This window comes from Lepus europaeus, chromosome 6 (genome assembly GCF_033115175.1).
Source record: "Lepus europaeus isolate LE1 chromosome 6, mLepTim1.pri, whole genome shotgun sequence".
Classification (NCBI taxonomy): Eukaryota; Metazoa; Chordata; class Mammalia; order Lagomorpha; family Leporidae; genus Lepus; species Lepus europaeus.
This window is the reverse complement of record NC_084832.1, coordinates 97846085-97873036: the sequence shown is the minus strand read 5'-3', so window position 1 is coordinate 97873036 and position 26952 is coordinate 97846085. Positions and strand designations below refer to the sequence as shown.

Genomic DNA, 26952 nt, shown 5'->3' with positions numbered 1-26952 from the left:
TTTCTCTCCATTTCCACATCAGGTGGCTCCTCCTGCCTGCCCCAGTCCTGGGCAGCTGCCTCACTTCTAGTGCAGCATAAAGGAATTCCTATCATCGCTGTAACATTTGTCACCCAACACATTTGTCACCCGTTACACACCCTGGTAGGGAGAGCTGGAATAGCAGCTGAGCCCAGTGTTGTGGCACAGTGGGTTAAGCCACCACTTGTGATGCTGCCATCCTATATGAGCACTGGTTTGAATCTCAGCTGCTCCACTTCCGGTCCAGCTCCTGCTAATGTGCCCCGACAGGCTCCTGGCTTCGGCCTGGCCCAGCACAGCAGATGGGAGGCTTTCTCTCTCTGTCTCTGCCTCTGCCTCTCTGTAACTCTGCCTTTTTCAAACAAATAAATAGATATTTTGTAAAAATACTATATCCTGCTCTAAGCTTTCTGATTTGTAAGCTGCTTGATAGTCACACACGGCTATGAAACGCGAAGTTTACACAATTTGTCCAATGTCTAACACTCAGCGTGGGACAGAGTCTAATTCTGTTCCAAGGCAGTCTGTCTGCTCCCGAAGGCGCGTTCCTGACCGCTGCACACTGATCACCTATTTGGGCGATGCCGGTGGAAGAGGAGTTTTCATAACATTAATAGGTAGATTTCCCATTCAGATATTCACGTAAACATTAAAATCTGAAAAAAAAATAACATTCTGTAATGCATTTTTCCCTTCCCTAGAAACTGTGGATGACGTAGAGGTTTAGACGACGTTAATAAAATGCGCCATTCAGTCTTCATTTCTTTTTTTTTTTTTTTCGAACCCCAAGTCTTCATTTCTTTTTTCTACATGCTGCCTGTCACTAGAAGTCTGAGCAGCTGTCCCTACAATCGCGCTGAAGAGGCTGGGGAAGCACGCCCTCTAGTGGCCCCTTACTAAATTGGCAGCTGGAAGCAGCAGCCACGCTAAGGGCTTCATTGTGCTGGTTTAAGTGCCGGGCAGAGCAAATCATAACAAAGAGAATATTGAAGAGCAAACAAAAAAAATCCGGAATGGGTCTCGGTGCTTCGCTTTGCTTAACTGGGAAGATGATATTGTCATTAGATTGATGGTGCTGAGGGGCCGGCGCTGTGGCATAGCAGGTGAAGCCGCAGTGCCGGCATCCCGTAAGGGCCCCTGTTGAAGTCCCAGCTGCTCCGCTTCGGATCCAGTTTAGCCACTACGCCACAGGCCGGCCCCTATACCCATCTCTCATGTCTTCCACAGGGGGACTTCAGTAAAAACCCTAGCAAAAACTTTAAATAAATGCCGTACTGTTAGCTTGCTGTGAAATCCATCACAAGCTTATGCATCCCCTGGCTTAAGGACTCACCAATAAATAAAACACTTCCTTTTTTCCCTTCTCAGTAGAGTATGTGATCGATGGGGGGCCTTTGGCTAAGAACCCCCTCATCACACGTCATATGTATTTCCTTTATGTACAGTTAAGAGGCAATAAAATAAACGTTTTTAAAGCCCACTCCCCCCCAAAAAAAAAAAAAAAACTACACCAAAACATGAGCAAAGTGCCATGTAACCTTAGCCATTTATAATTAAAATGAAACAGTAAGCTACCAACTCCACCTCGACTGTGCTACACAACACCCAGTGCTCCTTCCTGGGCCACAGGGCCCATGCAACAGAGGAAGGTGGGTCTGCACCGCTGCTTGCCTGGTCCTCTCATACCGACCGGCGGTGGAGCACAGAAACAGGATGGTTTCTACCACAGCTCTGGCAAGCACATAAGGAATATTTAAGTCGTGTAGCTAGAGGCCGTCCAACTAAGACTGTGTAAAAGATGTGCAAGCCTACTTATCCCGGTCTCTCTTCACTGAAATCAAGGAAGTATCAACAAGTACTTAATGAGCATCGACAATCTAGAAAGTCCATGGGAAGTACTACAGGAGTTAAAAACGAACACATGGCCCTTGCATTCAAAGAATTTACGAACTCATAAGGAAGAGAATTTCAGCAGCAACCCAAACAAAAAGAGAGATCATCTTTCAGGACAGGCAAATGTTTCATGAAGTAGAAGTTGAGTTAGCCTTATGCAACGGGAAGGCTCTCCACAGGCAGGCAGGCAAAGAGGGGAAGGTGTTGTAGGCAGAGGGAATAGGAGCAAGCACCCAGTACTCAAGCACCCAGTACTCAAGCACCCAGTACTCAAGGTATCTGAAGGACGACCAGAACTCTGGTGTCCTGGAGCCGACTGTGAGTGAAAGGGCAGAAATTAGGATGCAATCACATATGTTTTAAAGATTTATTTGTTTATATATGTATAAATCAGAGGGGAGCAGAAAGAGGAGGAAGGAGGTCTCCCATCCACTGGTTCACTTTCCAGATGGCTGCAACTGCCAAGGGCTGGGCCAGGCTGAAGCAAGGAGCCAGACATTTCTTCCAGGTCTCCCACACAGGTGCAGGGGACAAACACTTGGGCCATCTTCCACTGCCTTACCAGATGCATAAGCAAGGAGCCAAATCGGAAGTGCAGCAACCAGGACTCGAACCAGCACTCATATGGCACACCGGCGGAGCCGACGGCAGCTTAACTCACTGAGCCACTGTGCCAGCCCCGATGCAATCAGGCTTTGTGTTTATTCTGAAAGTATAGAAGAATTATTAAAGGGAATAAGTAGGGGAGTAAGGAATATGAGAGGTGCCTTGTGTCAGAACATTATCTGGTGGCACCGTGTAAGCTGAATTGGAACTAAGAGAGCTAGAGGCAAGCTGACTCCCAGAAGGGTATTAGAATGAGGACTTTGCCGGCGCCGTGGCTTAACAGGCTAATCCTCCGCCTTGCGGCGTCGGCACACCGGGTTCTAGTCCTGGTCGGGGCACCGATCCTGTCCTGGTTGCCCCTCTTCCAGGCCAGCTCTCTGCTGTGGCCAGGGAGTGCAGTGGAGGATGGCCCAAGTGCTTGGGCCCTGCACCCCATGGGAGACCAGGAGAAGCATCTGGCTCCTGCCATCGGAACAGCGCGGTGCGCCGGCCGCAGCGCGCCTACCGCGGCGGCCATTGGAGGGTGAACCAACGGCAAAAAGGAAGACCTTTCTCTCTGTCTCTCTCTCACTATCCACTCTGCCTGTCAAAAAAATAAAATTAAAAAAAAAAAAAAAGAATGAGGACTTGGGGAGTCACGCAGGTTCACATTAGAGCAGCAAAGGGAGACCCAACTATGGCTGAGGGGGCTGAGCTGGAAAAGCCAGTGTCCACATCTTCCCCTAGATAAATCCCGAGGTTTAAGGTGCACGTCTATCAGTGGAGCACCTCCGAATCACAGGGTGACAATGAAGGGACACAGTTCCGGGAGTCGCCCGGTCCCTACTGCCTTGGCTCCTTTTCTGCTACTGTAAAGAACGATCATTTGGCTCAGAGTTCTGGAAGCTGGGTAATCCAAGACCATGGGCCCGGCACCTGGTGAGGGCCTTCGTGCCGTGTCACTCTGGGCTGAGTGAGAGTGAGACAGCAAGAGAGGCCCAAATTCACTCTCGGAACAAGTGCACCGCCACGCTATCTACCCCACTCCTGCAGTGACATCAGTCCATTCGTGAGCCCAGCCCTCGTGATCTTCCCAGCACTCTTGTACTGGGGTTAAGTTTCCCACACAGGAATTGTGGGACACGTCCCAGCCATGGCACCCTGCCTGGAAGGGTAAAGGGGAGGGGAATTTCAGAACATCTAGAGAACGCAGCCTGTTTCCTAAAACACTTACATGTATAAACAGAATATATGTACATACAGATATATGTATGTATGTGACTGTATATGAGAGCACTTTAAAAATGTGTGAAGGAGCCAGTGCTGTGGCACAGCAGGTAAAGCCACCACCTGCAGTGCCGGCATCCCATGTGGGTGCTGGTTCGAGACTCGGCTGCTCCACTTCTGATCCGGCTCTCTGCTGTGGCCTGGGAAAGCAGTAGAAGACCCTGCACCCACGTGGGAAGACCCAGAGGAAGCTCCTGGCTCCTGGCTCCTGGCTTCGGATTGGCCCAGCTCCGGCCATTGCAGCCATTTGGGGAGTGAACCATCAGATGGAAGACTTTCTCTCTCTGCCTCTGCCTCTCTGTAGCTCTGCATTTCAAATAAATAAATCTTAAATAAATAATTTTTAAAATGTGTGAAAATGTTTATTACTTTAAAAACTATTCATGGACTTCAAATTTTTTGCAACAAAATAAACTTATTTTGTAATTCCATTTCCCACAAACTTTTTTTAGGTAGCCTCATGTGTTTGTGTTTGTGTTTGTGTGTGTATTCTCGTTTCCAGGCTGTACTGAGGCATGATTGACAATAAATTGCATATATTTAGGGAATATGATGTGATGTTTTGATATAGGTATACACAAGCTAATTATACAGACAAGCTAATTAACATATCTGTCATCTCGTGTAATCATCATTTGTGTGTGTGTGTGGTCAGATTTGACAGCTCTCTTGGCAAATTTTAAGAATATAGTACATTTTTTAATGAGACAGTTTATTTCTTTTCTTAAAAAAAAATGTATTTATTTACTTGAAAGTCAGAGCTACGGGAGAGGCAGAGAGAGAAAGAGGTCTTCCATCTGCTGGCTCACTCCCCAGATGGCCTCAACAGCCGGAGCTGTGCCGATCCAAAGCCAGGATCCAGGAGCTTCTTCCGGGTCTCCCACGTGGGTGCAGGAGCCCAAGGACTTGGGCCATCTTCTACTGCTTTCCCAGGCCATAGCGGAGTTGGATCAAAAGTGGAGCAGCAGGGACTCAAACTGGATCCCATATAAGATGCCAGCACTGCAGATGGCCACTTTACCCACTATGCCACAGTGCTGGCCCCGAATATAATACATTATTATCAACTATAGGCATCGTGCCGTACCTTAGTCCCCAGCACTTGTAGCTGAAGGTTTGCACCCTTTCCCCATTATTTCCATTTTTCTTCACCTCCCATTCTATTCTCTGTTTCTGTGAGTTTGACTTGTAACTAGATTACACATGTAAGTGATCTTACCTAATTTTTGTTTTTCTATGTCTTGCTCATTTCATTTAATATAAGGTTTTCAAGGTGCATCCATGTTGTTGCGAAGGGCGCAATTTGCTTCTTTTCAAGGCTGAATAGTATTCCATTGTACGTACACATTTTCTGGATCTACCTGTCAACAAGCACTTGTTTGAGTATCTCGGAGCTATTGAGAAGATTGTTACAATAAACACGAGGGCAGGTAATGCTTTGAAATGGTGATTTGATCTCCTTTTGATATAAAATGAAATATAAAAGGGACTGTTATATCTAAAACCACAGAAAATTGAATTAAAAGGTTTTTTGGTGCAATTGTTATTCAATCCATGCATTGTGTGTTCATAATATGTGCTTTTCATGAACACTTCTAAGCCCCATCACATACGCAGGGGGAGATTGCTGGGTCATAAGGTAGTTCTAGCTGAATTGTCTGAGGATCTCCGTTCAGTTATGCATGGTGGCTGTACCAATCTAGTTTCCTAACAGCGTGTAAGAGCTCCTTTTCTCCACATCCTTGCCAACATTGTGATCATTTCAGTTTCTGGCATTCGCTGTTCTAACAGGCGTGAGGAGGTACCTCATGTGGTTTTGATTTGCATTTCCCTGGTGATTAGTGATATTGAGCATCATTTTATATACCCATTGGCCATTTAGAAAAATGTCTACTCAGGTTGTTTCATATCATTAAAATAAAGAGATGATCAAAGTATGATGTCATGACTCACGTGCATTATTTCCATGGAATGAGGGGTTTTTTGTTTGTTTTTTTCCTGTTTGACAGTGCTTCAAGTGGAGAATCGAAAGAACCAATCTCAGAAACACACCTGCTAGGAGAGATAATTGACCACATAGTAAGAATCAATTTTCTTTAGAATCTGATTATGAAAGTGTAGGTGCTCGGTTGGGATGGAAGTGGGCCTCTGTGGACATAAAGTATAATCAAAAGTCAAGGCATAATTTGGGGGTGACCAATGGAGGAAGACCTTTCTCTCTGTCTCTGTCTCTCTGTCTCTCTGTCTAACTCTATCTGTCAAATAAATAAAAACTCAAGGCATAAGGGCTAGCACTGTGACACAGTGGGTTAAGCCACCTGTAATGCCAGCAACCCATATAAGTATGGGTTCAAGTCCCGGCTGCTCCACCTCCAATCCAGCTCCCTGCTAAAGTGCCTGGGAAAGCAGTGGAAGATGGCCCAAGTGCTTGGGCTCCTGCACCCACGTGGGAAACCTGCATGGAAGTCCATGCTCCTGGATTTGGCTTGGCCCAGCCCTGACTGTTGTGGCCATCTGGGAGGTGAACCAACAAATGGAAGATCTCCACTCACCCTCTCTCTTCACTCCGCCTTTTAACTAAATAAATAAATCTTTGAAAACAAAAAAGCAGCATAGTCTTCTAAGAGGTGCTCAGGGAAGGTACTCTGACTGACCCTGGAGATCCATGACAACAGGCCAGGTCCCTCACGGCTAGTCCATTGTGCTGAGATTTCAGAGAATAGTGTGGAGGCACACAGAGAGGCAGCCATGCCATAGCTTAAACTCAGTCTGGCTGTGAAAACCTTGCATTTTGGACCCAGCATCGTGGCTCACTTGGCTAATCCTCTGCCTGCGGTGCCAGCATCCCATATGGTCACCGGGTTCTAGTCCCGGTTGCTCCTCTTCCAGTCCAGCTCTCTGCTGTAGCCCGGGAGGGCAACGGAGGATGGCCCAGGTGCTTGGGCCTTGCTCCCGCATGGGAGACCAGGAGGAAGCACCTGGCTCCCGGCTTTGCATCGGCGCGGCGCCAGCCATTTGGGGGGTGAACCAACGGAAGGAAGACCATTCTCTCTCTCTCTGTAACTCTATCTGTCAAATAAACAAATAAAAAATTAAAAAAGAAAAAAGAAAGAAAACCTTGAGTTTCTGTGTGTTTTGGAGTCCACTACCTGAGGCTGTAAATCCCATCTGTGGTCTGATAAGGTGATGTAACATTCCCATGGGGAGAGGAATTATCCTCCACGTTCTTATCCCTGCAAAAAGAGCTGTCACTTGTGTAACAAACTACGTGTTTGGGATCATTTCAAAGCTATGTAACACAGGTTTTGCACCTATTTTTAAATCAGGTTTTTGGTGTGTTTTGTTTTTTGAGTTGTATAAGGTTTTTCCTTAATGTATTTTGGATATTAACTCTTAGGCTATATGGTTTGCAAATACTTTCTCTGGTTCCAAAGGTCGCCTTTTCATTTTGTTGTTTCCAATACTGTGCAGAAACTTTTGTTTGCTGTATTCCATTTGTTTATTTATTTATTTTTCCTCTGCTTTTGGTGTCAAATCCAAAACATCAAGACTATACCGGTGGGGCTGGTGCTATGGCAAAGCGAGTAAAGCCGCTGCCTGCAGCACCAGCATCCCATATGGGGGCCAGTTCGAGTCCCGGCTGCTCCACTTCCAATCAGCTCTCTGCTATGGCCTGGGAAAGCAGTAGAAGATGGCCCAAATGCTTGGGCCTCGCACCCACGTGGGAAACCCGAAACAGCTTCCAGGCTCCTGGCTTAGGATTGGCAGCAGCTCCAGCTGTTGTGGCCCTTTGGGGGAGTGAACCAGTGGATGGAAGATCTCTCTCTCTCGCTCGCTGCCTCTACGTAACTCTTTTAAATAAATAAATTTATTTTTATTTTTATTTTTTTATTTGACAGAGTTATAAAGAGTGAGAGACAGAGAGAAAGGTCCTCCCTCCGTTGGTTCACCCCCCAAATTGCCGCTACGGCCGGAGATATGCTGATCCAAAGCCAGGAGCCAGGTGCTTCTTCCTGGTATCCCATGCAGGCACAGGGGCCCAAGCACCCGGGCCAACCTCCACTGCCCTCCGGGGCCACAGCAGAGAGCTGGACTGGAAGAGGAACAACCAGGACTAGAACCCAGTGCCCATATAAGATGCTGGCGCTGCAGGCGGAGGATTAACCAAGTGAGCCACAGCGCCAGCCCCTAAATAAATAAATCTTTAAAAGAAAAAAATAAATAAATAAGACTACACCAGTGGCTAGTTTTCCCCTATGGTTTTTAGCTTTTGTTTTTTCGTTTTTGTTTTGAGTCTTAAATGAAAATGAATTTTTGTGCATGGTGTAAGAGAGTCTAATTTCATTTGTTTTGCATATATATATATATATATATATATATATATAGTGAGAGAGAATTTTTTCCAACATCTTTTCCTGGAGTCTGTAACTTCCCCATTGTGTATTCTTGGTGCCTCTGTCAAATACTAGTTGCTTAATTGACTGTATGTGCACGGGTTTGTTTCTGACTCTGTTCTGTTCCATTGGTCTGTCTGTTTACGTCAGTATCATCCTGTATACTGTAGTTTTGGCATACAGTTTGAAATCACAGGTGATGCCTTCAGGTTTGTTCTTTTGCTCAAGATTGTTTTATTTGGAGGCTTTGTGATTTCATACAGATTTTTTTTTTTTTTTTTTGACAGGTAGAGTGGACAGTGAGAGAGACAGAGAGAAAGGTCTTCCTTTGCCGTTGGTTCACCCTCCAATGGCCCCCGCGGCCGGCGCACTGTGGCCGGTGCACCATGCTGATCCGAAGGCAGGTACCAGGTGCTTCTCCTGGTCTCCCATGCGGGTACAGGGCCCAAGCACTTGGGCCATCCTCCACTGCACTCCCTGGCCACAGCAGAGAGCTGGCCTGGAAGAGGGGCAACCGGGACAGAATCCGGTGCCCCGACCGGGACTAGAACCTGGTGTGCTGGTGCCGCTAGGCGGAGGATTAGCCTGTTGAACCACGGCACCGGCCCTTCATACAGATTTTTAAACTTTGTCTACTTCTATGGAAAACATCATAGGGATTGCATTGAAGCTGTAGATTGCAAGACCCAAGCACTTGGGTCATCTTCTACTGCTTTCCCAGGCCAAAAGCAAAGGGCTGGATCAGAAGAGGAGCAGGAAGGACACGAATTGGTGCCCATATGGGATGCCAGAGCCACAGGGGAAGACTTAGGCCACTACTCCACAGCACCAGCCCCAATGAAAATCTAAAAAAAAAAAAACCTTTCTTCTCAACGTAGGCATTTATTGCTAAACTCTCTTAGAACTCCTTTGAATGCACATATGTTGGGTTTCTATTTTTAAGATATTTTAAAAATTTCTTCTTTGATCCTTTCTTTGACCCACTGGTTGTTCAGAAACATTTAACGTCCAAATAGCTGCAAATTTCCCTATCTTCCTATTAAATTTCTAGATTCATACCATCTTGGCTAGAAGACACTTGATACTATAAGGGTGCTCTGTTGTTGGTTCAGAACCATGCACTGGGACCAGCATTGTGGCGTAGTGGGTAAAGCTCCTGTGATTCCAGCATCCCAAGGGGTACCAGTTTGTGTTCCAGCTGCTCCACTTCCAATGCAGGTCCCTGCTAATGTGCCTGGGAAAAACAGCAGAAGATGGCCCAAATACGTGGGCCCCAGCTACCCAAGTGGGAGAACTGGAAGAAGCTCCTGGCTCCTGGCTCCAGCCTGGCCCAGTCCCGGCTGTTGAGGCCATATGGAGTGAACAAGCAAATGGAAGATCTCTGTCTGTCTCTCCTTCTCTCTCTGCAACTCTGCCTTTCAAAAAATTAACAAATAATTTTTAAAAATATTTTTATTTATTTGAGAGGTAAAGTTACAGACAGAGAGAGGGAGAGACAGAAAGGTCTTCCATCTGCTGACTCACTCCAAATGGCTGTAACGGCCAGAGCTGGGTCAATCCGAAACCAAGAGCCAGGAGTTTCTTCTGGGTCTCCCATGTGGGTACACAGGCCCAAACACTTGGGCTATCTTCTACTGCTTTCCCAGGCCACAAGCAGAGAGCTGGATAGGAAGAACAGCTGGGACACAAGCCAGCGCTCATTTGGGATGCTGGTGCCACAACTGGAGGCTTAGCCTACTATGCCACAGCTCCTGCCTCTAATAAATAAATCTTTAAGAAACAAAAAACAAAGAAAAAACTATATGCCACCGAGATCTAGTCTGAACTTCTTAAAAGCCATATTATTTGAATAAAACTAACAGAGAAGTGTCTTTTTGTTACCTATTGGCCCATTTATATCGAGTCAATTACATTTAAAAACTAGTTTAATAGAAAAAGTAAAAAATAAGAGACCCCATGTTTCTCCATGTTTTAATTATCATTATTGCACCAATACAGCATATGCTTTATATACATATATTTTAAACTTCATTTTCCATTTTTCAGCAATTCAAATACATAATATATTATCATCTTGAGAATACAAAGAACACACATGGAAGAAGACTGAGAAAATAGGTTCCCAACAGTCAGTCACTAGTGATTCTACAGACTTTCCTTGTAGTGTTTTCCATCGGCATTTGAAATGTTCTGCCATGGCTCTGCAGGAACAGAGCTGCCTGGAAGGGGAGGCAATGAATGAAATGGACCCAAAGTTAGAAAAAGGTAAGCAGGAAATCCAGGAGAGAGTACTATTTAGAAACTAAATATCAGGACTCTCCTAGAGTGTACATATCTAAACAGGTGCTAATGGAAGAAATTATATCCTCCCATTTCATCCTCAAAACTGCCCATTAACAAACAAACAAAAGAATACCCATTCATCTGAGGAGGGGAACTCTCTTCACAGCATTGTAAAAGGAATGGCAGGGCAGAACGAAAGGAAAGTAGAGGACAGAAATTTGATTTTTAAGATACCCTGGGTAGTGGGTATCAAAGCCTTGGGCAAACTTGTCACAGGCAAAACTGTGACTCTTCAACTCTCTTCATAAATGACAGCATGTGTAATAGCAGCTTCTTATTAAAAAGATAAATGGATTGTTTATTCTAGGGGGCCAAATACCCAGGCAGCAAGGCAATGTGGGTACTGAATGGGAGTTAACTGCTTTCCGCCTCTCTGCTCCACAGATAAGGTTAAAGACGCGGTCAAACAATGGGGCAAATACAGATTAATGCTGTGCTTCAAATGCAGCAACCAGAGGGCTGCAGGACAAACACTTCTGCAGACTCTAGCTTGGAAAGCACGACCCCTGGAGCCTCCTTCGTCTCAGAAACACCGAGTGGTCAAAGATGCCGGGCTATTCAACAGACACAGAGCGAAGGTGCCACCAGCACAGCCCTCTTATCACAGGAAGAGACATGTAAACACACAGGAGGGTGACGGAGCCACACCCAGAACTGGACCTTCACTGGACAGGAGAAGCCTGAGGGAGGCTGTATTTACAGCAGAGGAAACACATCTTTCTCCAAACCCAACACTGTCAAAATTTTGAATTTGGAAACATTGAGGTCAGCCTGTCCATTTTCAGTCTTGGGTAGGTGGAGAAGGGAAGTTTTAAGGTTTTTGTCTCTCCTGAAATTGCTAAATAGGGCTTCACAAAGAGGCACGCAGGGTCATGAGATGATTTTTTGAAGTAAGTTAAAGAATTTGAAGGATACAGAAGAAATGCCCAGATGTTAAAAGTCATTCCCCGTCAAACACAGATTGCTTTCTGAGCCCTGCATAGTCAGCCGTGAGTATGACCACATCGGTCTTCCCCCCGACCCTTGGTAGTGAGCAGGACATAACACACACTCTCCTGGCTGCACAGCCAGTGACAACACAGGGGAGTGACAGCAACTGGCTTCAATGCAATGGAGAAGCTACAAAAAAGATTGTCCAGTAATTTGGTTCCAGGGACGGGAGGGGTTCCTAACTTCCCTCACAGACTGATTGGTGCCCTCAAGGTCGTTTTTATTCTTCAAGTCTGTTCTTCATGTTTTGCCAATGCTATTCAAAACTGGACCCAGTTGGATGGCTGCGGTGCCTGGTTTGGAACAGAGCTGCAAGACAGGAGAACAGACAGAAAGATAGCTATTCCATTCATAACTTAACAGTCTCCAAGAAACAGCTGCCCGAACTCCTGAAGCCGTATTTCACAGAAATAATACTTACCAGGGCCTGAAGGATTCCACTCACACCTCACCCTAAACTTTCTTGCCCCACCATCCCTAGCATTCCCATATGTATTTCCTTCTCAACACCTTCTGCGAGAGACCTCTATGACCTGCAAACCCCCAGCTTTCCCAGATCCAAGTGTCATTTTACTATGTCTATCTTCCTTAACCCGACTGAGAGCAGGCTGGACTCACAATGCCATTACCTGGATGCAGTGCTAAAGTCTCCCCACAAGTCATTGCTTGCAGAAATTGGTGCTGATGCTGGTGTTGTAACAGGGGCAGGAGAATCCAAATCTAAAAGGATATCTGAATACAGAAGGAGAAATGATAAAAACCCCGGAAATGCAAATGTATGTTCACACAAAAACCTGCACACAGATATCATAGAAACCTTACTCAGAATAGCCAAACCCCTGGCAACAACTCAGATGTCCCCCCGCCAATGGGTGATGGTTAACTACACTGTGGTATGCCCTATCAGGGAATACTACTCAGCAATCAAAAGGAACAAACCAGTAATATATACTACAACCTGGATGAAACTCAAGGGAACCATGGTGAGTGAAAAAAACAATTCTAAAAGGTGATGATTCCATTGATCTAACACTCCTGAATGACAAAATTATACAGATGGAGGACAGACTGGTGATTGCTAAGGGGCAGCGACAGGGGAAGACAGGCTAGATGGTGATGGTGTTGCTACAAAAGAGTAACACTGGGAATCGTGCAGTGACAGAACTGTGCTTTAGCCTGACTCAAGACGACGGATCCCTAGGCGACGTGATAAAACTACAAACGCATGCACACCAACGAGAACACAAAACTGGCCAAGTGTGACTAAGACTGGAAGATGCTATCAATGTCATTTCCTGATTGTGATACTCAACTACAGTTCCTCAAGATGCAACCACTGAAAGAAACTGGGCAAAGGGCACACAGGATTTTTTGTATTGCTTCTTCCAACTGCATGTGAGTCTACAATTATTTCCAAGTAAATATGACTTTAAAAAATTAAAAATAGGCCGGCGCCGTGGCTCACTAGGCTAATCCTCCGCCTTGCGGCGCCAGCACACCGGGTTCTAGTCCCGGTCGTGGCACCGATCCTGTCCCAGTTGCCCCTCTTCCAGGCCAGCTCTCTGCTGTGGCCAGGGAGTACAGTGGAGGATGGCCCAAGTCCTTGGGCCCTGCACCCCATGGGAGACCAGGAGAAGCACCTGGCTCCTGCCATCGGATCAGCGCGGTGCGCCGGCCGCAGCGCACTACCGCGGCGGCCATTGGAGGGTGAACCAATGGCAAAAGGAAGACCTTTCTCTCTGTCTCTCTCTCACTATCCACTCTGCCTGTCAAAAAAAAAAAAAAAATTAAAAATAGGGGCTGGTGTTGTGGCACAGCAGGTTAAGCTGCCACTTGCAATGCTGGCATCTCTATCAGAGGGTTGTTTCAAGTCTCAGCTGCTCCGTGCCTGGGAAAGCCATGGATAATGGGCCAAGTACTTAAGTCCCTGCCAAGCAGGAGACCCAGAAGCAGTTCCTGCCTCCAGGGTTTGGCGTGGCCTGGGGAGTGAACCAGAGGCTGGAAGAATTCTCTCTTTGTCTGTATCTCTCTCTCCGTGTCCCTCCATCTTTCAAATATATAAATAAATCTTTTAAAAAAAATTCTAGAAAGAGAAGGCTTACCCTTAGTAATCAATTTGACAAATGATCTGCATTGTTTAATACATTAAGTTAAAACTTGCAGATTCTAACATCTGGTTCTCTAACCGTAGGAAAACTCCTTTGATTTCTGTTCTCATTTGTCAAATGAGAGAAAGGAGGGAAAATGTAAATGTAGGCACAAACCTAAATGTCTTCTCCTTTTCTACTAATCAACCTTACGAAGAAATGGAACAGATCAGGATATTCTTCCTGAATAGCTATTATGTTCAAAACACCACGCCGGGTGTTGTCACATCATTTAACTGTCACAACCCCAGGGTGTTTTTTTGTTTTTTGTTTTTTAATTTTTGACAGGCAGAGTGGACAGTGAGAGAGAGAGACAGAGAGAAAGGTCTTCCTTTGCCGTTGGTTCACCCTCCAATGGCCGCTGCAGCTGGTGCGCTGCAGCTGGCGCACCACACTGATCCGAAGGCAGGAGCCAGGTGCTTCTCCTGGTCTCCCATGCGGGTGCAGGGCCCAAGCACTTGGGCCATCCTCCACTGCCTTCCCGGGCCATAGCAGAGAGCTGGCCTGGAAGAGAGGCAACCGGGACAGAATCCAGCACCCCGACCGGGACTAGAACCCAGTGTGCTAGCGCTGCAAGGCGGAGGATTAGCCTGTTGAGCCACGGCACCGGCCCCACGGCGCCGGTTTTATATCTCCATTTTGCAGAGAAGGAAATTGAGACTCACAGAATTTAAGTAGTATTTACCAACCGCATTCAGATATAAACTAGCAGAGTCATGATCAAAATCACTATCCAACTGACTCATAAGCCTACTAGTACTTAAGCATGGACACTGAAGAAAATGAAGTTTTTAATAACCATGTATTGCTGCCAAAGAACCTACTGGATACCATGACTCTCAGCTCACCCAAAAACTTTGGTCCCACGCCAGAGGCTGCTAGAGTCACCTTGTCAGTAAGTAGAAGAGCCACTTCTTAGCAAAAACACCAACACTCCTAGGCAAACAAGTGTTACCCAACTAAAACCTAAGATAGGATTTCTCAGCAGCAGAAGCACTGGATTTACCTGCATCACTCCCTCCATGGCTCGACTTTGGAATGGGGGGCGGGGTGACATGATTGCTGATGGCAACTGAGGAAGGTGGGGGAAGAGTAACTTTGCTGCCAGGTGGGGGCGGGAGCAGGCTTAGCCCTCCAGTTCCTGCAGTCCTGGGCTTAGAAGTACCTCCTTTCTTGGTTGTAATATTCTACAAAGGGGGGGAAAAGAGAAAGGAGATGTCACAGGCTGACGAAAGCACAGGAAAACCAAGTTTTTTAAAAATGTACTCACCCCGATACTCAACTTGATGGTCTGTCCTTCCTTAAAGCCCAGGTCCAACTTGGGACGAGCGTCCATTTCCTGAGACTCTCGGGAAATCTCAGATTCCTGTTTCACCCACCTTTGGGAAGAGATGTTATCTTAGTTAGGGGTTCCCTGGAAGCAGGGTTGGACAGACAAATTAGGGTGTATTTAGTTTATGTGAAACAGAATTCTAGAAAGTAGAGGGCAGGACCATAAAGAATAGGAAAGGAAAGGGGAAAAAAAGCCAAGAAAGAAGGCAACTGGGGTTCCCTAAGGAAGAATACAAGATGCGAATTTGATTTGACTCTTCCTAAAAGGAGGGCACTTAAACACCAGTCCCCGTGCCCCGCAGCTGAGTGCTGTCTTCGGGGGTGTTACAGTTCCCTAGTCCTTCCAGGTTACACCTGTGAGATAACTGAGTGACCTTTCACAACTTCAGACTCCTGAAGCAAAAAAGCAGAGGGACGTCTGCCCTTGAGCTAGGAAACTGAAGATGTGCGTGGTGCCGCCCACCACAGCTGCACCGGAATCACTGGGCTGCACAGAGTGTCACTGCATAAGGTAACAAAAGTGGCACAAAACCCCAAACCTCGAAGGTGACCCTGCTGTCACTGCACACCTCCCTCTACCTCCCAAAAGCAAGGGCGAATTCCTCAGAGGCATAAGCAAAAGCATCTCAAACCACTGCACAAAGGATACAAAACATATTCCAGGCCACAAAGAATAGGAAACATAGAATAGTTACACAGATAATTTCAGGAAACAGAAGGGAAGGGGACTGATACTCAAAATGAGCTGGTTTAGCAAATACAGAAACAGGCAGTGAAAGAGCTAGCGCCCATTCTACCGAGAAGCAGCACCCCATAACCTCTTGGCCTGGTTGCTGAGGACGAGCGTCACTCACTTGAAGTGGTCCTGCAAGGAGACATTAAAGTCAAAGGCATCCCCCCGATCTGTGAAGCCGATGCCAATGAAAGCGCTCCGCCCTGTGAGAAAGAGCAATGCTCAGAACCGGGAGTGTCCTCTCCCACAAAGTCTGCCCAACAGAAACACAAGTTACCCTAACTGGATAAAGTCTGTGAACGGGAAACATTTCCTCCTAGACCAGAGGTTAGTAAACTGCATACACACAGCTAAATCCTGCCAAGGCTTGTTTTTGTAAATAAAGTTTTACTGGGACATAGCCACACTGACTTGTTTCTATATTGTCTAGGTCTGCTTTCCCTCTGCTTCTGCATTGCAACAGCAGAACTGACTAGTTGCAAGAGACTAGTCAGTTTTGTTTGATCCACAAAACCCAAAATAGTTATTATCTCTCTGTTGGCCAACCTGTGCTAGACACCATGAAGAAAAGATTGGGAATCACTGCACTGGACGTAAGCCATTTCAGGACAATCCCCAAAAAACAGCACAAAATATAAATGGATAAAAGGTGCGAATTCTTTTGTTAGATATGCATTTTTACTTCACTCTACCTAGTAGCTACCAAATGTCTTGAATAATAATACAAATAATGTGTTAAGTCTTCTCCTTTAACAACTGAAGTAACGTTGACAAAAAGGGAGGAAAAACTTAGCAAATCCAAGTCAGAGAAATGCGACTGGGGCACACTTTCACTGAAGTGTACTAATTACTTCCCTAACCTCATCCCATTCAAACTGCCCGATGCCTTACCAGTACCATCCTGGATCCGGATTACAAAGTAGCGGCTGGAATCTGCCACTGTCTCCACAGCAATGCCGGGATATTGTTCTATTGGTGCCTGGGCAAACAGCTCCCCTGACAGGTAAGAGAAACACTTCTTTGAGCAAAGAAGGCAAAAATCTAGAATTCCAATTAATAAATATTTCCATCCCAGGTCCCAACTTGAAGGTATTTATAAAAGCACAACAGAGGCCAGCACTGAGGCATAGCAGGTAAAGCCACTGCCTGCAGCACCAGCAGCCCACCTGGGTGCCAGTTCCAGTCCTGGCTGCTCCACTTCTGATCCAGCACCCCGCTAACGAGCCTAGGAAAGCAGCGGAGGATGGCCCAAGTGTGTGGGCCTCTGCACCCACGTGAGAGAACCAGAAGAAGCTCCAGGCTTCAGACCAGCCAAGCTCCAGCTATTGCAACCCTGAGCCAGTGGATGGAAGACCACTTTCTCTCTCTCTCTCAGACCTCTCTCTCTCTTTCTCTCTCCTTCTCTAACTCTACCTTTCAAACAAATAAATTTAAAAAAACAAAAACAAAAACAAAAAAGTACAACCAGCATCCTTAATATGTTAGAGAGTCACCTGCACAGATTACCTGAAACTTTATCTTCAAGTTTGATATAGGCAATCTTCCCTTTCGAAGTGATTCGGAGGCGACCAGTCCAATCAGGTTGGTCTAATTTCCAGTCAGATGCCCTGGGACAGGAAAATAGAAAGCCACAGGCCTCAGGTTCATGTCTTTAACACAGTGTAGCCTCCCAGACTAACTCAGCCTATTTCTATTTCCCTGTCATGGATTGTCCATCCTTTCAAAATAACCAGTAATATCATCTCATGTTCTCCTCCTGTTACAGAGTCCCAAGTAAGTAACAGATGATGTTAACTATTAACTATTAAGGATTACAAAAAACATCACTGAGTACAAGTGAAAATACAAACATAAGTAAAAGCTAAAATTCTTCACAATCTCGTGAATTTCATACTGCAGATAATATTCTATATAATAGTGCTTTATTGATCAGGTAACAGCAAAGTCTACTAAATAAAATATCCTGGGTAACAGAAGCCTTCCCAAATCACTAAACATACTATCTTTCACAGTCGAGTGCTGGTTAAGCTACATACACTACTGTGGGGCCAGGGATGGGGGGTGCAAGGGCAAACAAAAGTTCAGCCTCATAAGGCTTCCATTCTGATAAAAGACAGAAAATTAAAAAATATGTTACAAAACAGAATTCATCCCTTAAAAGGTGAAAGGCACTAAGAAGAAAACATATGGCCGGCGCCGCGGCTCAATAGGCTAATCCTCCGCCTGCGGCACCAGCACTCCAAGTTCTAGTCCCGATCAGAGCACCAGATTCTGTCACTCCTCTTCCAGTCCAGCTCTCTGCTGTGGCCCGGGAGTACAGTGGAGGATGGCCCAAGTCCTTGGGCCCTGCACCCGCATGGGAGACCAGGAGAGGCACCTGGCTCCTGGCTTCGGATCAGCGTGGTACGCTGGCCGCAGTGCGCCGGCCACAGTGGCCATTGTGGGGTGAACCAATGAAAAAGGAAGACCTTTCTCTCTGTCTCTCTCTCTCACTGTCCACTCTGCCTGTCAAAATAAATAAATAAGGCCAGTGCCGTGGCTCAACAGGCTAATCCCCCGCCTAGCGGCGCCGGCACACCGGGTTCTAGTCCCGGTCGGGACGCCGGATTCTGTCCCGGTTGCCCCTCTTCCAGGCCAGCTCTCTGCTATGGCCCGGGAGTGCAGTGGAGGATGGCCCAAGTGCTTGGGCCCTGCACCCGCATGGGAGACCAGGAGAAGCACCTGGCTCCTGCCTTTGGATCAGCATGGTGTGTCGGCCGCAGCGCGCCAGCCACGGTGGCCATTGGAGGGTGAACCAACGGCAAAGGAAGACCTTTCTCTCTGTCTCTCTCTCTCTCTCACTGTCCACTCTGCCTGTCAAAAATAAAAATAAAAATAAAATTATTAAAATAAATAAATAAATGTAGAGGCAGATGGGGTGGGAGGGCAGTGAGAGGAAGCAGGTTATAACATTCAAGTGCATAGTCGGGCCACACTGGGAAGGCTCAACATGAGTGAAAATGGAGTAACTCATATAAGAGCCAGTGTGGGAAAAGTACTGTGTGCAGAGGGATCAGCAAGTGACGAGGTGCTGAGGTGACAGCATGCCTGGCATGTCTGAGGGACAGCCAAGAAACCACTGTGGTCAGAACCTAAGGGATGAGGTGGGAGACACAGCAAAGGGCTGGATCAGGCTAGGCCTGGGAAACCATCCCAAGAACTTCAGCTTTTACTCTGAGTGGAAGGGGCATCATCATAGACTTTAAGCAGATGTATAACACGGTTTCTCTCATTTATTCATTTATATACGTGTGTGTGTGTATATATATATATATAACATAAATAAATAAAAGTATATATAACAGTAAATAATAAAAGTATAAATAATAAATATAAAAGTATATATAAATATAAAATATAAATATAAAAGTATAATAGTAATAATAAAAGTATATATACATAAATAAAAGTATATATTTTATACATATTATATATATGTATAATTTTATTTATGTTTTTATTTGAGAGGAAAGAAGATAGAGACCGAAGGGGTGGGGAGGCAGAACAGTGAGTGAGAGAGAAAGTGTGTACTCCCATCCACTGGTTCACTCTCCAAATGCCCACAACTGCTGAGGCTAGGCCATGGCCAAAGCTGGAAGCCAAGAGCTCAATCCAGGTCTACCACATGCATTGCAAAACCCAATTACTGGGGCCAATTCTGTGGCGCAGTAGGTTAACCATCTGCCTGCTGCACTGGCATCCCATATGGGTGCCAGTTCAAGTCCCGGTTGTTCCATTTCCAGTTCAGCTCCCTGCTGATGGCCTGGGAAGGCAGTAGAGGATGGCCCAAGAGCTTGGGGCCCTGCATCTGTGTGAGAAACCCAGAGGAAGTTTCTGGTTCCTGAATTCAGATCAGCCCAGCTCCAGCCATTGTGGCTGTTTGGGGAGTGAACCAGCAGATGGAAGACCTCTCTGTCTCTCCCTCTGTCTATAACTCTGCCTTTCAAGTAAATCTTTAAAAACAACAACAAATACAAAAAAACAATTACTTGAGTCCTCACCACTGCCTCCCAGGGTCATGGTGAAGAATTCAGGAAAGAGATGTGGCCTGCATTAGCAGGAAGTTGGAAACAGAAGCCAAGCATCAAACCCAGATACTCTGATACAGGGATGAGGGCATCAAGTCTTTAACACTAGGCTAAACTCCCGCCCCTCCCTTATATTTTAAAAAGATTACTTTGTGTCCTGTGTGTAGAAGAAATGTAGGGCTATGAGGACTGAAGTAGGGGGACTCCTTAGCAATCTACCTGAGTCATGATGGTAGCTTAGAAGAAACAGTAGCAGAGGGGCTAGATTCCCGATCATCTTTTTCTCTTCTTTCTTTCTTTTTTTTTTTTTAAGATTTATTTATCTATTTGAAAGGCAGAGTTACAGAGACAGGGAGAGACAGAGAGTCCATCTGCTTGCTCACTACCCAGATGGCTGCAAGAGCCAGGGCTGGGCAAGGCTGATGCCAGAAACCAAGAGCTTCATCCACATCTCCCATGTGGGTGGTAGGGGCCCAAACACTTGGGTCACCTCCCACTGCTTTTTCCAGGCCATCATCAGGGAGCTGGATTGGAAATGGAGTAGTAAGGACACAAACTGGCACCTATATGGGATGCCAGCATTGCAGGCAGCAGCTTTACCTGTTATGCCACAATGCCAGCCCCTGATTATCTTTTTTTCAAATATTTATTTATACATTTATTTATGTATGTATTTGAAAGGCAGAACAAGAAGGACGGAGGGAAAGACAGAGAGAGAAATCTTCTATCTGCTGGGTTCACTCCCAAAGACGTCCACAACAGCCAGGGCTGGGCAGGCTTAAGCCAGGAGTCAGGAATTCCATCCTGGTCTCCCACAGGGGTGGCAGAGGCCCAGGTTGCTAGTCCATCTTACACTACCTTCCCAGGAGCATCAACAGGATGCCAGATTGGAAGCAGAGTATCTGGGACACGAACCAGCACTCCAATTTAGGATGCTAGCATCCCAAGTGACAGCTTATGCCATTGTGCTACAACACCGGCACCAGCTGAATTGTCTTTAAGGTAAAGGCAGCTGGATTGTCCAATGGATTGGGTATGAAGAAAGAGAGAAAGAGAAATCAAGGGGCCGGCGCCATGGCTCAACAGGCTAATCCTCCGCCTAGCAGCACCTGCACACGGGGTTCTAGTCCCGGTTGGGACGCCGGATTCTGTCCTGGTTGCCCCTCTTCCAGGCCAGCTCTCTGCTGTGGCCTGGGAGTGCAGTGGAGGATGGCCCAAGTGCTTGGGCCCTGCACCCCATGGGAGACCAGGAGAAGCACCTGGCTCCTGCCTTTGGATCAGCGCAGTGCGCCGGCCGCAGCGCGCCGGCCGCGGTGGCCATTGGGGGGTGAACCAACAGCAAAGGAAGACCTCTCTCTCTGTCTCTGTCTCTCTCTCTCTCTCACTGTCCACTTTTTTTTTTTTGCCTGTCAAAAATAAAAATTAAAATAAATAAAAAGAGAAATCAAGGATGACTCCAAGGTTTTTAGCCCAAGCAAAAGAGTTGCCAATAAGGCTATAGGTGGCACATCTGGGAAGAACGATCAGTTCAGTGTTAGATTTGCTTAGTTTGAGAAGTCTAACATATTTTAAAGAAAGACATGGAGTAGGTAACCGAATACATGAGAATAGAAATAAGAAAAGATATCTAGGCTGGAAATCTAAGCATCCATGAAAATATTAGAAAACACTGAATATTTAGCATTTAGGTTATATATGAACCTGAATGAAATCTAAGATTTTACTTATGACCAATTTTATCAACTATAGCACGTGGATTTGTTTTGCCAGGACAGAACAGGGAGGACATGGTAATAGTTATTAGTATAGTAATTCATACCTTAGGAACCTAAAGAATAACATTCACAGGCTAGAAAGGTAACAAGAAGGTGTATCTAAACAAGGATGAGTTCAACAAGATGGTAAGTTAAAAGCTGAAAGAAGGAAAGTAAAAATTAAAAGTAGTAGGGGCCAGCACTGTGGTATAGCAGGTAAAGTCACCGCCTACAGTGCGGGCATCCCAAATGGCACTTTCCATCCAGCTCTTTCAGCTCTCTGCTATGGCTTGGGAAAGCAGTAGAAGATGGTCCAAGTCCTTGGCTTGCACCAAGTACAGGCCAAGCACCTGGCTCCTGGCTTCAGATCAGCACAGCTCCAGCCATTGTGGCCAACTGGGGAGTTAACCAGCAGAATGGAAGTCCTCGCTCCTTCTCTCTACCTCTCCTTCTCTGTGTAACTCTTTCAAAGAAATAAATAAATATTTGTTAAAAAAATTAAAAGTAGCACAGGCAGTAGGCTCAGTGGCACAGCAAATACAGCTACTGCTTGGGATACCCACCGCCTCCCTTATCAGATGGAGGGCTGGTTTGAGCCCTGGCTACTCTGCTTCTGATCCAGCTTCCTGCTAATGCATCCTGGGAGGCAGCAGATGATGGATCAAGCACTTGGGGCCCTGCTACCCACGTGAGAGATCTGGCTGGAGTTCCAAAAAGATCTGTAAGATAAATCCTTACATTCCCTTTGTTCTTGATGCCCTGCCCTCACAGACCTTCAAGTACCTATGTCTGATCCAGAATGGACAGCTCTGAAGGTCCCATCTGTCAGCTTGTTTTAATGAATTGTTACTTATGCTAGTCATACCCCAAGTTGGACTTAAGTACAAAAGGGCTAAGAGAATATTAGGAACAGCCTACTGCATATGTTTCTTAAGACAGGTTCCTTATCTTTTTTATCTTGTGGATCTAAAGCTCAGTATTTAGCAAATTTACAGGAAGCAACCATTTCATTCATGGTAGCTATTTCCCTTAGCCTTGAGTCTTACCTCCTTCCCAGTATGAAACCTAGGTAAAGAACTGGCTTTGCTGGTTTTCTGACAATACGCCAAACTGACCTCACCATTTTCCATTTACCTAGCAATAAAGCTTTTTTTATGTAAGTCATTACTATAATGCATAATAGGATTCCACTTGCACATTATTAAGTCCTTACAGCAGCCATATGAAACAGATATGAAAAGCTATTGTCTCTCTCTCTCTAGTGAGGAAAAAGACAATAACACAGTTATCATACTTCAAGTCTAATATTATTTTCCTTATATTAGAACACTCTATAGAGTTTAATATTGATTTAGCTAGGCCTTCAAGGGTGGGGAGCCTTTTTCTGCCAAGGGTCATTTGAATATTTAAAACATCATTCATGGACCTTATAAAAGTAGCAACTTAAAAATTATCCCACTATGGACTTATTGAATTTTGAGTCCCACCTCCAGTTGCCTTGGCAATGTGAGACCAGATGATTTTGCAGGCCTTACACAGACCATGGGATGGACAGTCCCCACTCCCAAAAGTAGTGATGAGTAAAAAGCTGTTTTATAGATTACAAAACCATTTTCTACTCATTTTTTAGTTTTTCATCAATTGAAATTTTCCTTCTCAGAAGTCTGGGCAGTGAAAGTCTGGAAACAACAGTGTACATTCGGTAATCAAAGTCATTTATTCTCTCTGAGCTTCTTAGTCACTCAAAGGAAAGGTTCTCCTCTCCTTGCTAAAATGCCTGAGTTGTCCTTTAATGGCAGCCTTGGGAATAAATCATGCTCATCATGTAGGCAACAAGAAAGATTGTGCTGACAAAAACAAAAGTAACATTTATCAAGCATCTGTTCTGTGCCTGGCGCTATGCCCATTCTTTTAAAAAATTCAGCAAGAGGGGCCAGCTCTGTGGCGTAGTGGCTTAAGCCTGCAGCTTATATCCCATATGGGCACCAGTTCGAGACTCGGCCGCTCCACTTCTGATCCAGTTCTCTGCTATGGCCTGAGAAAGCAGTAGAAGATGGCCCAAGTGCTTGGGCCCCTGCACCCACGTGGGAGACTGAAAGAAGCTCCTGACTCCTGGCTTCAGATCGGCGCAGCTCCGGCTGTTGTGGCGCCAATTGGGGAGTGAACCAGCAGATGGAAGACTTCTCTCTCTGCCTCTCCTCTCTGTATAACTCTGACTTTCAAAGAAATAAATAAATCTTTTAAAAAAATTCAGCAAGAGCCTCTTGCAGGGTGAATTTTATATTCGTTTTTACAGACGAGGAAACTAAGGTTCTAAAGAGTGAAGTGATTTCCCAAAGGTAAACCAGCAAATAAATAAATAGTTACACATTTTCCACATTCAAACCTGGTTGTGCTCTCCTCATTCACTGTGCTGAAAAAGGGACTGATGGAAAAAATGCCTCTTGGAGAATAAGAAATGCCAATAAATATGGAAAACACAGAGGCACCGGCGCCCTGGCGCACTACATTAATCCTCCGCCTGCGGCGCTGGCATCCCATACGGGCGCTGGTTCTAGTCCTGGCTGCTCCTCTTCCAGTCCAGCTCTCTGCTATGGCCTGGGAAAGCAGTAAAAGATGGCCCAAGTCCTTGGGCCCCTGCACCCACATGGGAGACCAGGAAGAAGCTCCTGGCTCCTGGTTTCAGATCAGTGCAGCTCCAGCTGTTGCGGCCATGTGGGGAGTGAACCAGCAGAAGGAGGACCTTTCTCTCTCTCTCACACTGTCTGTAACTCTACCTGTCAAATAAACAAATAAAATCTTAAAACATGCACACACACAGAAAGGCAACTTAGGGAAAAAGTAAGAGGACAATAAAGAAATCACTTTGCTGTCTCAGCAGTTAACTGACACAAGGATAAAGGTTAGATCCAAGTAAGAAAGGAAGGTAGAGAACACAGATGGGTGAGAGGGAGAAGGTGTTTTTAAATGCTTAGAGTAGAAGGAAAAGAAAAGAACCCACTTCAACATGTATCATATTCTTTAGGAAGTCTTAACTCCTAAACTTGGAGATTATGAGCTATTTCACCTTATTTAGCAGTCTAGTCAACGCTAATGTATGTGATTAGGTTTATCCATAAAAATGTGCTGATTCCTTCCTTCAGTCAACATTTAGAGCATCCACTGTGTGCCAGACAGTAGACACTATGCTGGGCTGAGGAACACAAAGTTTGAAAACAAAACAAAACAAAACAAAACAAAATGCCTGAAGTGGTAGGAATTTGGCCTGGGGAAAAGATGCCAGTTGGCCACTGGTATCCTACAGTAAGAGTACCTGGGTTTGAAACCAGGCTCTGGCCACTGATCCCAGCTTCCTGCTCATGCAGACCCTGGAAGGCCGCAGTGATGGCTCAACTAGTTGGGCTCCTGTCACCCGCAGAGGAGACCTGGACTAAGTTCCTGGCTTCAGCCTTTGCCCACACCTAGTCATTGTGGAAATTTGTGGAGAGTTCTCCCCTGCTCTCTCTCTCTGCCTCCCAAATAAATACATAATTTTCAAGCTGTTCATGGGCTAGACCAAATAAAGAGGATATTAGACAATCTATTATAAGACAGAATGGAGAACACTGTGAAAGCAAAGCACAGGATGTTACAGAAGCAAATCCAAATGGAAGCAGTACTTCCCAAAGAAGGTGATGTCGAAGGAGAGTCATCCTTACAGAGTACTTGTGACTAGCAGCAAAAACCATGCTGTCACTCCGGGCTCTGAATGACAGCTTCTTGAAAGTAGTACTACACCTCTGCCAAAAGGTACAATGCAACAGAGGAGCCAACACGGACTCCAGTGCCTACACACACAACTCAACTGTCTTTGACTTATGAATGAATTCTCTGCAAAAGAAGCTAAACAGTGGGCATAAGGAAAGGATAAGTTTTCAGCCAAAGTAATGACAAATGCCAAGAGGAAAACCATGATGACGACGTGTCCCAGAGAGAGGAATGAGAACACAATCTTATCTGTATAACTGCTCTAGTGTTTCCTGCATGCTTTCACATCCATTACATGATTTCACTCTCCAAAAACCCCTGTGAGGCGCCTAGGACATTCACTTCTAATCTACGGATGAAAAAAATGAGGCGTGGAGAGGTTGGGAGATTTAAGAGGTCAGAGTTCAGACTTGTATTTTCCAACACGTATCCAGTTAATTCTTTCAACTATTTAATGTGCTACAGCATTCTCAGACTCTAACAGTCACTGGATTCCACGGTTGGTTGTCAGGCCCGAACAGCAATGCTACAGTAACTCTCGAGGGAAAAGCTACAGGCAGGATTAAGAGAGAAGGGAGGGAAGGAAGAGAGCAAATACAATAAAATCGTCAAGAAAATGTAACACGAACACACGGTGGACAACCACTGGAAAACCTAAGACCATAACCTTTGCCCACAGCCAAAACAGCTGAAAGGGAAAAACAAACAGCGGATGAGGATACCCAGCGGGGAGACTGGCAACAGCACCAAGGATAAACCAGCAACATGACGATCGCCCACCCACAGGCGTGCACAGCCCAGGGTCCTGGAAACGAGTGTGTGTGATGAGGATCAGGGGCTGAAGGGCGCAGGGCACAGCCAACAGAAGGTGGCGGCGGAGCAGGCACGCAAGGATGTGGGTGACGGGGAGCAGATGGACGCCCCAGAGGGGTCCGGGGGAGGAGAGGCGGATGATGCAGGATGGCAATTAAAAACCAAAACAAAAAACGCTGGCAACAGGGAGGATGCCAGTCCAGCGTGGAGGTGCAGCAGGTCAGGGAGACGACATCCCAGGTGGGAGGGCCAGCAAGGAGAAACCCCAGAGGCGGCGGTGGCAGGGCAGGCAGCCTACCGCCCGAGACTCTCGCGCCCAACGGGGGACGCAGGCGGGCAGCGCCTCGGGGCCGGTACCTGTAACCGCGGTTGGAGGCTCGGGGTGGAATCCGGTAGACGCTGACGTCGGGCTTCACACACAGCACGGACTCGTACTCCAACTCGGTCGCCATCTTGGCTCCGCACTCCGCGCCGCCGGAGGCGGGGCGTAGGGCAGGGGGCGGGACGTTTGGGCGGGGAGCTGGGATGGAGCATGACTTCCGCTGACGTCACTTCCGGGCGGACTCGGTTTCGGTTCTGAGATTAACCTGTTCGGTGGCGCTGCTCCGGGAAGCCATATTGAAACCTAGGAAACGGTGAGGCTGCGGGGCTCACCATTTTGGGAAGTGGCAAAGATGCTCTCTTCGTGCGTGACTAACTAACGTTAGGGGAATCTGGATCCCGGAAAAGTACGGAGGGAAAGCGCCATCTTGCTCTCGGCAGGTGCCCGAGGTGCTCCGGGAGAGCCTGGAGTGCCTTGAAACCTGGCGGGTTTGTGCCAAGAGTCGCTTCGGAAGCGTAGTTTTT

At 46.3% G+C, this 26952-nt stretch overlaps 1 protein-coding gene across 1 annotated transcript; it reads right to left on the bottom strand.

Moving 5' to 3' along the window:
- Window positions 1-10139: 10139 nt before the first annotated feature.
- On the bottom strand, window positions 10140-26585 carry NECAP1 (NECAP endocytosis associated 1). Its single transcript, XM_062194665.1, has 8 exons — window positions 26464-26585; window positions 17232-17332; window positions 16617-16721; window positions 15847-15928; window positions 14931-15039; window positions 14667-14847; window positions 12143-12245; window positions 10140-11822 (listed from the first exon to the last, which is right to left on the bottom strand). The coding sequence occupies exons 1-8, from the start codon at window positions 26556-26558 to the stop codon at window positions 11774-11776; spliced, it is 825 nt and encodes a 274-aa protein (XP_062050649.1). The 5' UTR covers window positions 26559-26585; the 3' UTR covers window positions 10140-11773.
- Between the last annotated feature and the right edge of the window lie 367 nt (window positions 26586-26952).